Source organism: Bos taurus, chromosome 10 (assembly GCF_002263795.3).
Source record: "Bos taurus isolate L1 Dominette 01449 registration number 42190680 breed Hereford chromosome 10, ARS-UCD2.0, whole genome shotgun sequence".
NCBI lineage: Eukaryota > Metazoa > Chordata > Mammalia > Artiodactyla > Bovidae > Bos > Bos taurus.
In genome coordinates, this window is record NC_037337.1 from 79709461 (window position 1) to 79728818 (window position 19358).

General features: G+C 36.6%; 1 protein-coding gene across 8 annotated transcripts in view; it reads left to right on the forward strand.

The window, feature by feature from the left end:
• RAD51B (RAD51 paralog B) overlaps positions 1 to 19358 on the forward strand; it is a 736621-nt gene that overhangs the window by 41870 nt on the left and 675393 nt on the right. For all 8 annotated transcript variants that reach the window (XM_024997838.2, XM_024997837.2, XM_024997839.2 and 5 more), the window contains 2 exons: positions 1677 to 1796; positions 3485 to 3668. In XM_024997838.2, the coding sequence (XP_024853606.1) occupies positions 1677 to 1796; positions 3485 to 3668 (304 nt within the window). The remainder of the gene's footprint in view (positions 1 to 1676; positions 1797 to 3484; positions 3669 to 19358) is intronic.

Here is a 19358-nt window from a genome sequence, read left to right on the forward strand (position 1 = left end):
ACAAAGCCATTTTGCTTATACCTGCTGTATTGATAAGACTTTTTTTCTAGTGTTACTTGTGGCTTATGAGTTTCCTAAATAAAAGTCATTAGAGGTTTTGTAGTGTAACCAGAGATCAAATTGCCAACATCTGCTGGATCATGGAAAAAGCAAGAGAGTTCCAGAAAAACATCTATTTCTGCTTTATTGACTATGCCAAAGCCTTTGACTGTGTGGATCACAATAAACTGTGGAAAATTCTGAAAGAGATGGGAATACCAGACCACCTGATCTGCCTCTTGAGAAATCTGTATGGAGGTCAGGAAGCAACAGTTAGAACTGGACATGGAACAACAGACTGGTTCCAAATAGGAAAACGAGTACGTCAAGGCTGTATATTGTCACCCTGCTTATTTAACTTATATGCAGAGTACATCATGAGAAATGCTGGACTGGAAGAAGCACAAGCTGGAATCAAGATTGCCGGGAGAAATATCAATAACCTCAGATATGCAGATGACACCACCCTTGTGGCAGAAAGTGAAGAGGAACTAAAAAGCCTCTTGATGAAGGTGAAAGTGGAGAGTGAAAAAGTTGGCTTAAAGCTCAACATTCAGAAAACGAAGATCATGGCATCCAGTCCCATCACTTCATGGGAAATAGATGGGGAAACAGTGGAGACAGTGTCAGACTTTATTTTTTTGGGCTCCAAAATCACTGCAGATGGTGACTGCAGCCATGAAATTAAAAGACGCTTACTCCTTGGAAGGAAAGTTATGACCAGCCTAGATAGCATATTGAAAAGCAAAGACATTACTTTGCCAACAAAGTTTCGTCTAGTCAAGGCTATGGTTTTTCCTGTGGTCATGTATGGATGTGAGAGTTGGACTGTGAAGAAGGCTGAGCGCAGAAGAATTGATGCTTTTGAACTGTGGTGTTGGAGAAGACTCTTGAGAGTCCCTTGGACTGCAAGGAGATCCAACCAGTCCATTCTGAAGGAGATCAGCCCTGGGATTTCTTTGGAAGGAATGATGCTAAAGCTGAAACTCCAGTACTTTGGCCACCTCATGCGAAGAGTTGACTCCTTGGAAAAGACTCTGATGCTGGGAGGGATTGGGGGCAGGAGGAAAAGGGGATGACAAACGATGAGATGGCTGGATGGCATCACTGACTCAATGGACGTGAGTCTGGGTGAACTCCAGGAGTTGGTGATGGACAGGGAGGCCTGGCGTGCTGCGATTCATGGGATTGCAAAGAGTCGGACACGACTGAGCGACTGAACTGAACTGAGTGTGACCTTAAAATTTGACTTATTTAAAATTTTTATTACAATTTTAAAGGTTACTATCCATTTATAGTTATTACAGAATATTGGGTATATTCCCTGTATTGTACAATACATCCTTGAGCCTGTCTTACACCCAATAGTTGGTATCTTCAACTCTTCCACCCCTGTACTATCCCTCCCCACTCCCCACTAGTAACCAATAGTTGTTCTCCATATCTGTGAGTCTGCTGCTTTTTTGTCGTATTCACCAGATGGTTATGTATGTTTTAGATTCCATGTGTACGTGACACCATACAGTGTTTGTCTCTAACTTATTTCACTTAGCATAATGCTTTCCACGTCCATCCATGTTGCTGCAAATGCAGAAGATATTAACTACTGTTGCTTGTGCTATTTTTTCCCTTCACAGACTAGTTGAGATAGCAGAATCTCGTTTTCCCAGATATTTTGACACTGAAGAAAAATTACTTTTGACAAGCAGTAAAGTTCATCTTTATCGGGAACTCAGCTGTGATGAAGTTCTACAAAGGTATGCTGTTTTAGATTTTGGCATGTTAGTAATAGTTTGAAGATTTATTCTTTTGTTCTTCATGTTTTTAGCTTCTGAGTGAAAAAAAGTCCCTACATATTAGGATTAAGAGAAAAATCATTTCAGTGTTCTTTATTTACCACAGCCTATTGGTTGAAGTATTTCTTTAAAAATGAAAAAAAATTAAATGAATAAAATGTTTTAGATTTGACTAATTAAGTTGTATATTAAATATCTACTGTTCTGTTAACAAATTACCCCAGAATTTAGCAGCTTAAAATAATCTATTTATCTCACCTAGTTTTTGAGGGTTAGTTATCTGGGAATAGCTTAATTGGGTATTTCTGGCTCAAAGTTGCTCAAGAACTTGCAGTTAAGCTGTTGCACAGGGCTGTAGTCATCTCAAGGGTCACTTGAGGCTGGGAGATCTTGGAGAATTCCAGGATCACTCATGTAGTTGTTGGGAGACTTCCATTTCTTCCTGGATTCTAGCCAGAGGTCTCCATTTCTCACCATGTGAGCCTTTCCATAGGGCTTCTTACAATATGTTGTTTATGCAAAAAAGTGCACAACTTAAAAGTTGAGAATTATGTTTTATTCAGTGGTCATACTGAGGACTTCAGCTTAGGGGGCAGCCTGTCTGATAGCCCTGAGGGACTACTCTAAGGATGTAAGGGAGGAACCAGGATATAGGAGTTTCTGTAACAAAAAACCAGGTAGTCAGAATATCAAAAGATTACTGTTAATTAAAGAAAAACCAGACATCTTTTAAAAATATATATATATTTATTTGGCTGTAGCAGGTCTTAGTTGCTAGTTTCAACACATGGGATCTTCCTTGCAACATGCAGGTTCACAAGGGATCTATAGTTGTGGCCTGTGGGATCTAGTTCCCTGACCAGGGATTGAACCTGGGCCCCATGCATTGGGAGTATGGAGTCTTAGCCTCTGGACCACGATGGAAGTCCCCAGATCAGACATATTGAGTTAAAGAATTTAGCATGTTTCTGTGTGTGGGAAGATGCAAGAGTCTGGGCTCATTGAAATCATTCCTTTGCTATGCACCTTAACTGTCTAGAGCCAGTATCTTGCTTTTCTCCATCCTGAATTCCCTCATGGTGCACAGCTTCAGTAGCTGATGGCTTGATGGCCTCAACATCATTTGTTTACTCATGTGGCAGGTAGCATTTCTGGTCCACAGTGGTATCTTGCCTTCCCCAGAGCGAGTGCTCTGAGAGAGAGTGGGCAAATGAGAAAGATCCCAAGACGGAAGCCTATCTCTTAGCAATGATGCACCATCGTTTTGTCATTTGGTCCACAGACGAACCCTGGTACAGTTGGGAAGGGGACTCCATAGGGATGTGAATACCGGGAGATGGGAATAAGTGGGGGCCATTTTGGAGACTATCCACTGCAAGTAGTTTTGCTCTAAAACTGGAGCTTTAGCAATATCATGAAAAAACCAAGGAATAAATCTACAGGAAAATATTTTGGCCTATTTACAAAAGAATGCAATATGTATGGAAGAGCTGGAAAATAAGTTATGTTTATTGAGAATATCTGCACTAACTACTGTAACTTAGAGAAGAGTAATTTGTTGTTTTACAGTTGGTTAACCTTTGCAGTGCTCTATTTTTAAGAATTATACCTTGAAGTCATCCACTATCTTATATATTCTGCTTTTACAGGATTGAATCCTTGGAAGAAGAAATTATTTCAAAAGGAGTTAAACTTGTGATTATTGACTCTGTTGCTTCTGTGGTAAGAAAGGAGTTTGATACACAGCTTCAGGGCAATGTGAGAGAAAGGAACAAGTTCTTGGCTAGAGAAGCAGCCTCTTTGAAGTATTTGGCTGAGGAATTTTCAATCCCAGTAAGTTTTTCTTTTTCTTTTTTTCCTTTCTTTTATATGAAGTTCACTAATTTATAATATCAAAAATATAATTAGAAAGAAGTATAAAACAGATGACTAAAAAGGATAACACAGTCTGGTTGCTATAGCAAATACTGCCATCTTCTAAAATTTGTTTATCTGTTGAGATTGTTTTATCTTTTTCATAATTTGAGCCTAGAGCAGATTTAAATATTATTTTCCAAAGTTCCTATAGTCAGTCCTTTTCTTCTCTCTCATTGTTTACTCTTTGTGATGTTTTTATATTACTTTTGTTATGCTGAGGTAAGTAATAAGAATTAAAACTCCATGAAATCGCCCATATCTATATACCTTTTTTTAAATGACAGTATTCATCAGTTTTATAAATTTTTAAGGTTTAAATATTGTTATTGTGTTCAGTGCTGTTTTGTATGCTGTAGGAATTGGTTTGCTTCAAAAGCCAGAGATTGATTCTTAGGGTATGAACATTGGGAGCGATAGTAATGAAAGTGTAAGTAAGGAAAACTTGAAAACTTACTTTTGGCATGACTTTTAATAGTGGACCAGGAAATCTGAAGATGAGATGTATTGTAAGAGTTTGTGGTGGGTAAGCTACAAGAGCAATAAGTTATATTCCCATCAGTAGCGTGTGGGAGAGGACAACTTGTTCTGAAGTCTCGCCAGCATTTAGTACTGTCAGGCTTTTAAATTTTAGCCATGTGTCATCTGAACAGAAGATAGGAAAATTCCTTAAACTGAGATAAAATTTAGTAATGATTTTATAATTTTTAGATTTGTTTGGAAAATTAAAACCTTGGATCTTGGTAACATAGGAATATGTAGCATTAGTGGAAACTATCACATAGCCTTTGAGATTTATAAACCAAAACAAGGAGTTGAGGGAGAAAATGTGGCATTCAGAAAGTTCTGCATGTTTTAATGGCTTTTAAATTCATATTTTGGATTATATGGTATAATTCCTGGTGAAGCAAGTGCTGTAAAAGTTATCTTGGATGATGTTTATCTTTTAAATTTTGTTACAGTTACATAAAGGGACAAATTCAAACTGTATATTTCCTGGTCAAGGAGAATAGGGAATTAAAAAATATTTTATAGAGTGGATTGAGTGGAAAAGTTAAGTGTATATGTTTATTTCATTAATTCATACTGTTGCCTGATTTAATCTTATGTAAAATATGAAAATTCACTTTTTAAAAGTTGTATTTGTTATTGTTCTATTGTAATTATAGACTAATGCATTTCAGGTTTTTCTCCGGTTGTTACTTTTCTGAGTGAGAAAGGGCCTCTGCTTCTGTTTGTTTTTATAGAGCCTTCGGAAAGAATGGGTGCTTAGCATCTCCACATTCCTCTGTCTTTGCCTTTGTTTTTCTGTTTAGAGGTAAACGCAGAATACAACATATTTTTATATAACACGGTATGGTATTGGTTTTTCTGACAAATCAGTATTGGTTTTAGAAAGCTTTTGAAAAATACTTCCTTTAAGAGATGTCTGACTTTTCCTAGCCTACTTAGCTTGTCTAAATGGAAAACCATAAACTTTTAAACTTTTATATTGTACTTTGAATAGGTGGCTTCGTATGGAACGAAACACGTTAAAAAGTGTGTTGTCTTTTGGTTCATCGTACCTTTCAAATTAGCAGTCTTATGCCTCTTTGTATTCACTCAAAGTGAAAGTGAAAGTTGCTCAGTCGCGTCCGTCTCTTTGCCACCCCATGGACTATACAGCCCATGGAATTCTCCAGGCCAGAATTCTGGAGTGGGTAGCCTTTCCCTTCTCCAGGGGATCTTTCCAGTCCAGGGATCTAACCTAGGTCTCCCACATTGCAGGTAGATTCTTTACTAGCTGAGCCACAAGGGAAGTCCAAGAATACTAGAGTGGTTAGCCTATCCCTTCTTTTTTTTCTTTCTTTTTTTATCCTATCCCTTCTCCAGTGGATCTTCCCATCCCAGGAATAGAACTGGGGTCTCCTGTTTGTGTTTACTCAAACATGTCCACAAACATTCCTGTCCCAGTAAGTGTTTGCTGTTCCTTAGCCTGAAATATTCCTCCACTATATCCATGTGATTTATTGTCTCCTATTGTCTTGTTAAGTGAGAACTTCCCTGACCATATTAGTATTAATCACACTACTTGTGTCTCTCTCTCTTATTATGCTTTATGTTCCTCCATCATAGTTTTCACCCTCTAGCATTATATATTTTTTATGTTTATTATCTGTGTGTCCCCACCGCCCATCGTGTGGTTATAGGGACTCTGTCTTCTTTGTTCATGGCTTTATTCTCAGTACCAGGAATAGTGCCTAACACATAGTAGGCACACTGAATGTGTGAACTTCTTAGGCTTGATTTAATCATGTATATATTGATATTGAACTTAAATTTTATTATTTGCTTTAAATTCTATTTTGATCCTATCTTTAATATTATTTACTATTTATATAGTGATAAAATATGATTTTAGATGGCAGAATCTTATCATATAGGAGCTGCCCTCAGTTTACACTGGTGTCTTATAGGAAGAAAAATAGTTTTTAAGATTCTTAAGCTTGGAAAAGTCTTTAGAGATCTAGATAGTATCACAAAGCCAGGAATTTTAGAAGAGATTTTATCTCAGTTTAGTAAAAGTGTGAAAAGTGAATGTATGATGATCTCTGAAGATTGGGCAAAAAGCCAGGCCCTCCAACCTGTTGTTTAACTGTGGATCTGAGGTGGTGGATAGGGCCAGGAAACCTGGCATATTGATACACTTTAGGTATGTTTTCATTCAGATGAGAATAAAGAGTCAAACCAACTTGGGTAGTGGGTTGATTGCTTCATTGAATTTAAAAATTTCTCTGTAGTGAAACTTCAGTGCTTTCAAAATGTGGGGGAAAAGCTTAAAATATAATTTGTATTTCATTTTGATCATCACACTGTGTATGTTTGTGTGTAGTATGTACAGTTGTCCCTCAGTATCTGTAGGAACTTGCTTCCAGAACACCCACAGATACCAAAGTCTGCAGATGTTCAAGTCCCTTGTGTAAAATGGCGGGCCTCCTTATCTGTGGGTGTTACGTTCAGGGCTTTGCATCAGAAATTGTTTAAGTGAGAATTTTTGATCCATGGTTGGTTGACTCCTCAGTTTTGGAACCCATGAATATGGAAGATGATCATATGTATGTTTGTATGCAAGCATGTCTATGTGCATGGAGATTTCAACTTCCTTTCTCAGTAACTAATGGAATAAATAGAAAGTCAGAAGAATAACATCAAGCAGCTTGATCTAATTAATATTAGATTAGATTATAAAACTTTCCACTTAAATGCCTGCAGAATACATACTCCTTTCAGGTGCACATGAGATATTCACCAAGATAGACTATATTTGGTGCCGTAAAATAAATCTCAACATATTTAAAAGATTGAAATAGTACAAAGTATGTTTTTTGACCACAAGAAAATTGAACTAGAAACAGAAACATGTCTGGAAAATTCACAGGTATTTGCAAATTAAGTAAAAACACTTCTAAATAACTCATGAGTCACAGAAGAACTTAGAAAATATTTTGAAATAAGTAAAAATGAAAATACAGTGTATCAAAATCTGTGGGTTGCAGCTAAGTCAGTGCTTGGAGGGAATTTTTTTTTTCTGCTGTAAGCACTTGATAAAGAAAGACTTATTTAATATTTAATATTAATTTTTAATATTTAACATTAATATTTATTACTTTTAATATTTATTATTTGATTTTATTTAATATTTATTTAAAGCAATCAGTGATCTAAGCTAGTGAAAAGTAGAAAAAAATTAAATCCAAAATAAGCAGAAGGAAGGAAATAAGATAAAAGCATAAATTCATGAAATTAAAAATAGGAAACAATAGAGAAAAAAAATCAGTGAAATAAAAAGCTGGTTCTTTGAAAAGTTTAGTAGAGTTGATAAGACTCTCCAGACTGATCAAGAGAAAAAAGAGAGAAAAAGCAAATTAACAGTATAAGGAATGAAAGAGGTTATATATCACTGGAGGTCCTCAGATATTAAATGAACAATAAGGGATTGTTATGATCAACTTAATTTCACTAAATTTAGTGATGAAATGGATAAATTCTTTGAAAGCTATAAACTACCAAAGCTTTCTGAGGAAGAACCATATAACCTGGATAGTCTCATATCCATTAAAAGGGACTTCCCTGGTGGCTCAGTGGTAAAGAACCCACCTGCCAACGTGGGAGACTTGGGTTTGACCCCTGATCTGGGAAGATCCCACATGCTGCTACAGAGCAACTAAGCCAGCTGTTGAACCTGTGGTCTGAAGAGCCTGGGAGCCCTGCTGAACCTATGTGCTGCAGCTACTGAAGCCCATGCAGCCTAGCACCCAGCTCCACAACAAGGGGAGCCACCACAGTGAGAAGCACACACGCCGTAGCTAGAGAGAAGCCCCTGCTTGCTGCAGTTAGAGAGAAGCCCATGCAGCAACAGAAATCCGGCACAGCCAAAAATAAGGAAGTAAACAAAATTATTAAAAAGAACAGAAATTGAATTTGTAGTTAAAAATCCCATGAAGAAACAGCTACATGTAAAAGGAGGAAATCAGAACACTTCCTAACACCATACACAAAGGTAAACTCAAAATGGGTTAAAGACCTAAATGTAAGACCATAAACTATAAAACTCTTAGAGGAAAACATAGGCAGGACACTCAATGACATAAATGAAAGCAAGATCCTCTATGACCCACCACCTAGAGTAATAGAAATAAAACCAAAAATATACAAGTGGGACCTAATTAAACTTAAAAACTTTTGCACAGCAAAGGAAACTATAAACAAAGTGAAAAGACAACCCTCAGAATGGGAGAAAATAGTAGCAAATGAAACAACTAACTAAAGGATTAATTCCAAAAATGTACAAGCAGCTTGTACAACTCAATACCAGAAAAACAAACAACCTAATCAAAAAGTGGGAAAAAGACCTGAATAGACATTTCTCCAAAGAAGACATACAGATGGCTAGCAAACACATGAAAAGATGCTCGACATCGCCCGTTATTAGAGAAATGCAAATCAAAACTACAATGAGATATCACCTCACACAGGTCAGAATGGCCATCATCAAAAAGTCTACAAACAATAAATGCTGGAGATGGTGTGGAGAAAAGAGAAACCTCTTGCAGTGTTGGTGGGAATGTAAATTGATACAGCCACTATGGAAGACGGTAGGGAGATTCCTTAAAAAACTAGGAATAAAACCACCACATGACCCAACAATCCCACTCCTAGGCATATACTCTGAGGAAAGCAAAATTGAAAAAGACACATGTACCCCAATGTTCACTGTAGCACTGTTTACTGTAGCTAGAACATGGAAGCAACGTAGATGTCCACTGACAGATGAATGGATAAAGAAGTTGTGGTACATATACACAATGAAATATTACTCAGCCATAAAAGGAACATATGAGTCAGTTCTAATGAAGTGGATGAACCTAGAGCCTATTATACAGAGTGAAATAAGTCAGAAAGAGAAAGATAAATATCGTATACTAATGCATATATATGGAATTTAGAAAGATGATACCAAGAATTTATCTGCAGGGCAGCAGTGGAGAAACAGACACAGAGAACAGACTTATGGACATGGGGAGAGGAGAGGAGAGGGTGTGATGTACGGAGAGAGTAACATGTAAACTTACATTACTATATGTAAAATAGAGAGCCAATAGGAATTTGCTGTATGTCTCTGGGAACCCAAACAGGGGCTCTGTATCAACCTAGAGGGGTGGGATGGGGAGGGAGATGGGAAGGAGATTCAAGAGGGAGGGGACATATGTATACCTACAGCTGATTCATGTTGAGGTTTGACAGAAAACAACAAAATTCTGTAAAGCAATTATCCTTGAATTAAAAATTATATAAATTAATAAACAAAATCCCATGGAGAAAATTCTAGGTAAAATTCACTGGTAAAATCTATCAAACATTTAAAAGTGAAATAATATCAGTTCTACACAAACAACTACAGACTGATGTTTCTCATGAACATAAATATACAAATCCTTAAAAATATTAACAAAGTAAATTCAGCAATAAATAAAAAGAGTGAATACATCATGACCGAGCAGAGCTTATTTCAGGATTGCTAGGCTGATTTTGAATGCAACATTAAGATGTAAAATTTACCACAGCAACAGATAAATAAAAAAGATCATTTCAGTAGATGTAGAAAGAAAAAAATCATTGACAAAATCTATTAACTATTTATGATGAAAACTCTGAGGAAACCCAGAGTAGAAGGGAACTTTCTAAACCTGATAAAGGATTTAATACTTAATAGTGAAAGGCAATGGCAACCCACTCCAGTACTCTTGCCTGGAAAATCCCATGGATGGAGGAGCCTGGTAGGCTCCTAGGTTCACTAAGTCCAAGGTTCACTAAGAGTCAGGCACGACTGAGCGACCTCACTTTCACTTTTCACTTTCATGCATCGGAGAAGGAAATGGCAGCCCACTCCAGTGTTCTTGCCTGGAGAATCCCAGGGACAGGGGAGTCTGGTGGGCTGCCGTCTATGGGGTCGCACAGAGTCGGACACGACTGAAGCGACTTAGCAGCAGCAGCAGCAGTGAAATACTGGGAGAAGGAAATGGCAACCCACTCCAGTATTTTTGCCTGGAGAATCCCAGGGACAGAGGAGTCTGGTGGGCTGCCATCTATGGGGTCGCACAGAGTCGGAAACAACTAAAGCAACTTAGCAGCAGCAGCAGCCGTGAAATACTGACTTCTTTATTCCTAAGATTGGGAATAAGGCAAAGATGGTCTATTCTTGCAATTTCTAAGTAGCAGTGTATTGTTGAATCTAGCCAGTGTGATATGGCAAGAAAAAGAATTTAAGTGTATTTAGATTAGAAGAAATAAGACTATCTTTACTCATAGACAGTATGATATATTTGGTAGAAAACCCCAAAGATTTTACCCAAAAAGCTACTAGATTTAATGAGTGATTTTAGTAAGATTACAGAGTATAGGCATTAATTATTTTTCTGTAAGCTAGTGATGGACAATTGGAAATCAAAACTTACAACCTATACCATTAATAAGAGAATCTTAAACCATGAAATATTTGGTGATAAATGTAGCAAAATATATGTAAGATTTATATGCTGAAAGCTATAAAACATTGATGAGAGAAATCAAAGTAGACCTAAATAAATGAAAATATACCATGCTCATATACTCAAGACTCAGAAGTGTCACAATGTTAATTCTCTCCAAATTGCTCTGTATATTCAATACACAATCCTGTAGATCCCAGTAGGCTTTTGGGTAGAAGTCAATAATCTGACTGTGAAATCTATGTAGGAAAGAAAAAGATTAAGAAAAGCTAGAGCAATTTATGAAAAAGAAAGTGTAGTTAGAAGACTTGCACTCCCTGATTTTAAGAGCTACTAGAAAGCCATAATAATTAAGACAACATTGTACTGGTGATAGGATTGACACCAGATCAATGGAACAGAATAGAGAGTGAAGAAATAAATCCACAGTTTGCAGTTAACTTTGAACAAAGATGCCAAGAGAAGTCAATGGAAAAGGAATAGTTTGTCAACAAATGATGCTAGAACCAGTGGATGCTGCTGCTGCTGCTGCTAAGTCGCTTCAGTCGTGTCCGACTCTGTGCGACCCCATAGACGGCAGCCCATCAGGCTCCCCTGTCCCTGGGATTTTCCAGCCAAGAACACTGGAGTGGGTTGCCATTTCTTTCTCCAATGCATGAAAGTGGATATCCGTATGTAAAAAACAACAAATAAACTAATTCCTTTCACTGTTGTAGAAACTCAACTCAAAATGAATCATACACCATAACATAAAACCTAAAACTATAAAACTTCTAGGAAAAAAAAAAAACATGGGAGAAAATCTTTGTGGCCTGGGGCCAGGCAAAGATTTCTTAAATGACATAAAAAAACATAAAATATAAAATATTAACATTTCTATTCTTTGAAGACATTTCAGAAAATGAAAAAATAAGCCACAGACTGAGATAATATTTATTATGATTAATATGATTAATATGAGATAATCACATGTTAAAGGACTTGGTAACTAGAAATATAAGGAACTATGAAAACTCTAACAATCTAATTTTAAAAATGGACAAAAAAATGGGCAAAATATTTGAATAAGCACTTCAGTAAGGAAGATATACAGATGACAAATAAGCATGAGAAAATATGCTCAAAATCATTAGTCATTAAGAAATGCAAATTAAAATCACAATGCAGTACTACTATATACCTGTTAAAATACTTCAAAAAACAAAAACAAAAATCCTGACATTACCGAATACGGACAAAGATACGAGCATGCAGAGCACCTTGAATTCTCCTACGTACTGATGGAAATGCTATTAATAGTATCGCCACCATGGAAAACAGTTTCTTATAAACATCTACTTTAACCATATGACCCAGCAGTCTTTCTCCTAGGTATTCTCTTTACCCAAATAAATGATATATATCAGTGCAAAAATCTGAAAATATTTTTAGTGGTTTAATTCATAATCACCAAACACCAGAAACAGCCCAGACAGGTCTGGGTTATAGTAGTAACTAGTTGTTCTTTTAAATTCAATTTATTTATCACAGAGCTTCAAATACAGCTTAACAAGTTAAAAAAAAAAAGAGCTGTAAGGGGCCCTTATGTCTAATATTTAACATCTTCATTTTATAAATCAGAGAATCTTATCGTCTTATCTCTCTTCTAGAAACAGTAATGCTTTGTTTCCCACTTGTTTGCTTCAGGACTTTCAAATGCCAGTGAGCGCATTCTCGTTTTGCCCTATTAGCTCACTGGCCAAAGGTCAGCAAATCTTTTCTATAAAGAGCCAGATAGTAATATTTTAGGTTTTATGGGCCCTACAGTCTCTGTGGCAACTACTCAATCAGCCATAGCATAAAGGAGCCTTAAACAATTTGTAAACAAATGGGTAAGGTTGCAGTTCAGTACGATTCGTTTACAAAACCAGATGGAGGGTCACAGGCCTTAGTTTGCCATCCCCTGATCTGCCCCTTTCCCTTTGCTCCTTAGCCTCAGGACTCAAGGCTGGTGCTACCAGTAGGATGAGGGTTTTAGAGGAAGGGTCAGAGAGCAGTCTCCTCATAAAGCAGGGTTTTCTCGAACTAGTGTAAGGCATTGACCCCTCTTAAATGCAAGTAATACTTTCATTAACCTCCATTTCTGACTTCAGGATTATTATAATATCATAGAAGTATATAGAATTATGTGCTAAGTAACTTCAGTCATGTCTGACTCTTTGTGACCCTATGGACTATATAGCCTGCTAGGCTCTTCTTTCCATGGGATTTTCCAGGCAAGAATACTGCAGTGGGTTGCCATTTCCTCCTCCAGGGGATCTTTCCAACACAGGGATTGAACCCGAGTCTCTTATGTCTCCTGCATTGGCAGGCAGGTTCTTTACCAAAAAGTAGTTAATAACTCTTCGTTTTAAACCATACTTACGAAACCATAAAAGTGGGTTGTATTTATAAATAACATAATACTATTCAAATTAATTATTCTAATATTATAGGTGATAATTTGTTAAATTAAACTATTACTTGCAATATAAATATACTAACGGTATAGCTTCTTTGAATTATGTGTGTGTGTGTGTGTGTATTTACTGTAGTTCACGTGATGCCTCAACTTTGAACTACTGTAAAATCTTTTTCTCTTTGGGAAGGATGACATCAATTGGTCTTCACCTGGGCATGAATGCCTTTACATTTGAATTCTGCCATTACTTTTTATCATTCAGTTCAGTTCAGTCCAATTGCTCAGTCATGTCTGACTGTTTGTGACCCCGTGAACCGCAGCACACCAGGCCTCCCTGTCCATCACCAACTACCGGAGTCCACCCAAACCCATGTCCATCGAAACGGTGATGCCATCCAACCATCTCATCCTCTGTCGTCCCCTTCTCCTCCTGCCCTCAGTCTTTCCCAGCATCAGGGTCTTTTCAGATGAGTCAGCTCTCCGCATCAGGTGGCCAAAGTATTGGAGTTTCAGCTTCAACATTAGTCCTTCCAGTGAATACCCAGGACTGACCTCCTCTAGGATGGACTGGTTGGATTTCCTTGCAGTCCAAAGGACTCTCAAGAGTCTTCTCCAACACCACAGTTCAAAAGCATCAATTCTTCTGTGCTCAGCTTTCTTTATAGTCCAACTCTCACATCCATACATGACTACTGGAAAAATCATAGCCTTGACTAGACGGACCTTTGTTGACAAAGTAATGTCTCTGCTTTTTAATATGCTGTCTGTTAGACTCTGACAATGAAAGTTGTGCCACTTGGCATCACTTGACTGAAAATACACATTAACATCTGGTGTCAGTTTTCAATTATAAAATGCCTATACTAATACAGATTTTGCGGCCATCATTGAAATGGAAACATAAAATTTTAAAATTCTCAGAAACAATTTATAAATCTTTGAATATGTTCACTGACTATAGTTTGAGAAACATTTGTACAAGTTTTGCAGAATTTTTTTTCTGAATTTTTTGGGGGAAGTTTAAAAGATACTTTGCTCTTGGGATGTAAGATGCAAAACCTTTGTCTTTTTAATTGAAGTATAGTCAATTTACAATGTTTTGTTAGTTTCAAGTGTGCTGCAAAGTGATTCAGATTATTTTCTATTATAGAAAACCTTTGTCTTTTTAAAGTGTGTCTATGCCAGTATTGGAAGAAACAGTAAGCTCTATAATTGTTTATAGATAATTGATGAAAATAACATAAAAGAATTTAAATATTACCTCTATAAAATAAATGTTGGTTATGGTTGCTTGTTATCATTGATTTCTAATTGCCATACAAAATAGTTTAGATATATTGTTAATTATGTATTAGATTAAAATAATTGAGGGTTTTTTGTTTTTTTTGCCAGAAAAGACCTTTAAAATCATTTTCATTTTATAGATGACACTGATTCTGAGAGGTGACTTGACTTATTCTATTTTTAGCATAAGAGAAGACAGATGAGTGGGTACAATGCAAGGTCTTTGGGGTGCCAGTTCTTAAATTTTTTTCTTACAGTAGGAGTCTCTTTTCTGAGCTCTACAGAATGATGGTGGTGCTTCTTTGAAAATGCTTCAAAAGTGTCTTAAACAGGCCCTTACAAATGCAAAAAATGCACAAAATGCCGATAGCAATTTTTCATGTTCCAGAGAATTCAAGTTAATTTTAGTGTTGATCTATGAGTAGCATTGAAGTTTCTTGTCTCTTTCCCCTCTCTTTTCTTTTACCTTCCTTGCTTGATATTGTGCAAATGTTTTCTAGTGAAAGAGAACTAGTACTAGTTATCAGAATTTAGAGATGTGGTATTTCAAGAAAAATCAGAATGTACTATTTAAAGGTTCTAAGAAGGAAAAGTCTTTTTTTCATTAAAAGTTGTTAAAATCCAAATTATTTTACCAAAATGTGGTTTTGACAGGTTTTTCTGTTGTTGCCATCTGTGTATTCTTGATTATGTGTTTTTTGAGAAAATGCATTGGTCTAATGTGTTGCATGATTTCTTTTGAAATATTAATGCTCATAAAATATTTAAAGCTGTTTAGAAAAATGAATTAAAACGTGTATTTCCTATTTTCATGTTTTAAGGACATAAGAGTTTAAAATAATTAACAAATTGAAATTGTGTTTAGTGAGGCAAATATTATAAAGTTAAACTTTTCATTATTATTTGACAAAAGCATAAAAACATTTTTCTCAGTTTCATGGTAAATTCACATGGGCCAGAATTTCTTATTCTTTATTTTTAGCTGTTCGTCATACAAGATAGATTTAATCTTATAGGATTATACCTTATTTTAGATATTAATAAATATTGAAAATTAAAAAAATATGAAGCTAGGTCAATGCATTTAAAATAATTAAGGTTTTGTTATTTGCAAAACTATAATACAATGTTTATGACTTGAAATAGAGAGAAAAGGTACATATGAACCCAGTTTTGACATTTTTATCATAAATGTAAAAATTCAGGACTTGGATTTTCATAAAGCATTTTGTAATGAAGTTTCTCTAATTGCGAAGTTGAAATCCTAGACTCTAGATACATGTAAGTAAGCCATCAAAACTCTATAGTTATATTTTATTCTTGTATAATGTTATTATATGATTTTTCAGAAATGATACAATTTTTGGTTTGATTACTTTCATCTTAATTACTGAAAGCAAACACTATGGGAATTCTATGAGATAAGAAAAGTCTTTTACATTTTTCTTTCTTTTTTCATAAGTACCTTGTGTTTGCTAACTCACATTTGAAGTCAGAGTATCCTTAACGGTACCCTATATTCATTTTGGTGGCTGAAACTAACAGTCCGGACTAAGTCTTTATTTTATTTCATTAGTAACTGATAATAATTCTGGAAAAATTATATTCTTCCTTTGTGTGGCTCTTTATAATTTATAAAACTTTGTTTTTATTGTTGACTAGAACAAAAAGCTAGGAACAACTTAAGGTGAATGAGTGTGGGGTGCTTGGCTAAATTAGTGGTAGAATACCCATACAATGGAATACTGTGCTGTTGTTAAAATGAAGGAGATAACCCAAAAATGTATTCATAAGTTGTATAGGGAAAGGTTAACTCAGCTGGGGTGGGTTGCTGAGACCTAGCATGCCCCCAAGAAAGTCTGGTTTTTAGGACTACCAGCTCCTGGGAAATGAACTCAGAGCCTTTGGAACATTCTTAAGAGTGTTTTTGTATGCTGGATGCCTTGGACCACATAATACCAGTTGAATCAGATGGTTTATGCAAACAGTGTGATTTATGGTGAACACTTAACGTTGCTCTGGTGTTTAGTTGCTAAGTCATGTCTGATTCTTGTGACCCTATGGACTCTAGCCCACTAGGCTCCTCTGTCCATATCGTTTTCCAGGCAAGAATACTGGATTGAGTTGCCATTTCCTTCTCCAGGGGATCTTCCTGGTCCAAGATTTGAACCCAGATCTCTTGCATTGCAGGCAGATTCCTTACTAACTGAGCTACCAGGGGACTGGAGTCTCAGTAGCTCACGTCAGTCATGCAGGCTCTGCATGTTGTGTGACTGACCCCTAATAAAAACTCTGAACACCAGAGCTTGGGCAAGCTCTCTTGGTTGACTTTACTTTTCACATGTGTTGTCACATATAAATTCTGGGAGAATTAAACACGTCCATGCAACTCCACTGTGGGATGACACCTGGAAGCTTGTACCTGGTTTCTCCTGGACTTTATTCATGCTCCTTTTCTTTTTGCTTATATCAGACTGTACCTTTTTGCTGTACTAAACCATAACTGAATGTAAAAGCTTTTCTGAGTCCTAGGAGTCCTTTCAGTGAATCATTGAGCCAGAAAGTGGTCTTAGAGACCCCTGACACAGAGGGACATTAGTAGATAGGTACAAGAATGTTTAGGACTTTTATGGCAACTTAATTTAATTGTTCAAAACTGACAAAATTTAGTTATTAGTATTTCATCAGCCTTACTTTATTGGTTTTGATCAATGTATAAGATTATTTATAAAAGATGTCAACATTAGGAGAAGCTGGGTGAAGAGCATGTAAGAACTCTCTATTTCTTTTTGCAACTATTTATTGGATGAATCTAAAATTATTTTTGAATAAAAAATTAAAAAGAACAGAGTGGGTTGGGTGCTTTTATATGTGTAAATTGGCTCTGGAAACTCATTAAGAAACTCTGTTGGTTGAATCTGGAGAAGGAAAGTGGGTGTTGGAAGAGGGCTTATGTTTTAATCACTGAATGTCTTCCATTTAGTCATCTGGTCCTGTAGGTGTTACCTAATACCACTTCAATTTAGATGCTACTCTTCATCTTTCAGCTAATCTGGCTCCATTTCCAGTATATACTAAGTACCATCATCAGATTAATTCCCAGCAACTTCAGTGCTATCTACCCTGGTTCCGGGTGGTTAACAGTACTGGCTTTGGAGTTAGGTGTTGATTTGAATCATAGCTTCACTGTTTGCTGGTTTTATGACCTTGAGTAAGTTCCTAGTTCCAACTCTTAGTTTCCCGTTTGAAAAAATGGGGACAATAATATCCGACTTATGGGGGTGTGGGGATTAAATAAGATAATGTCTGTACTGTTCTTTGTGCAGTGTTTGATACATTCAATAAGAGGTAGCCATTAATTATTAATTTTAGTAGTTACGTCATTCCACATGCTTGGTATATTTTATCTCTCGCCTCCTATTTTTTTTTTTTCCTTAGAAGTCTGCAAGCTCTTCAGAAGGAAAAACGTCTTACTGCTGTATCCCCTTCCAGATATTTTGCTGATGGTTGCTGTTACCGTCTGACTCTCCTATACCTGGTTTACTCACTTATATCTTTGGATCTCAGAAAAGTCCTAATTCGATCCTCAGCAGTGTGTACAAAACTCTCTGCTAGGCACTATGAGATCATAATGATGAATAAAACATAGTCTTTGCCCTTAAGACTTCTATAAATAAGTTATTTGTAGAAGACAAATGGCTCTCTATGGTATAATGGAGAATGAAATAAGTACCTTGTCTACTATTCTTTTTTTAACAGATAAGTAAATGCCTTGGTGTACTCTCTTCTCTGTCCTTTACTTGGAACTACAGATTACACACAGAGAAATAAAGAGAGGTGGCATAGATCTTCATTTTTGTTGTTCAGTTGCTCAGTCATGTCCCGACTCTTTGCCACCCCATGGACTGCAACACGCCAGGCTTCCCTGTCCTTCACCGTCTCCTGGAGCTTACTCAGACTCACGTCCATTGACTCTGTGATGCCATCCAAACATCTTGTCCTCTGTCCTCTTCTCCTCCTGCCTTCAATCTTTCCCAGCATCAGGGTCTTTTCTAATGAGTAGCACTTTGCATTGGGTGGCCAGAGTATTGAAGCTTCATCTTCAGCATCAGTCCTTCTAATGAATATTCAGGACTGATTTCCTTTAGGATTGACTGGTTGGATCTCCTTGCAGTCCAAGGGGCTCTCAAGAGTCTTCTCCAACACCACAGTCAAAAGCATCAGTTTTTCTGCTTTCAGCTTTATGGTCCAACTCTCACATCCATACATGACTACTAGAAAAATGATAGCTTTGAGTAGATGGACCTTTGTAGGCAAAGTAATATCTCAGCTTTTTAATATGCTGTCTAGGTTTGTCATAGCTTTTCTTCCAAGGAGCAAGCGTCTTTTAATTTCATGGCTGCAGTTACATCTGCGGTGATTTTGGAGTCCAAGAAAACAAAGTCTTTCACTATTTCCATTGTTTCCCCATCTATTTGCCATAAAGTGGTGGGACCGGATGCCATGATCTTCATTTTTTGAATGTTGAGTTTTAAGCCAGCTTTTTCACTCTTCTCTTTCACTTTCATCAAGAGGCTTTCATCATAGATCTTCATAGGCTCTAGCTAAATTCTGTCTCATCTGATCTTGACCCTGATGGTCCATTCTCTTTCAAAGAGTGTGCTTTTGGAGACAGATAGTGGTTAAACTGATGAAGTATAATGCCGAAGTTGAGTTGGTAAGAAAAAGTTAGAGATGAAAGAAAGCAAGTTGTAGCTGTTAGATTTTAGTGTTACTTTACATTTATTAGGCAGCGCTTTGATGTGCTTGTAGAATTTTCCAGTTGAGGATCTTAAGGTTGTAGCTGAATGGCAAACT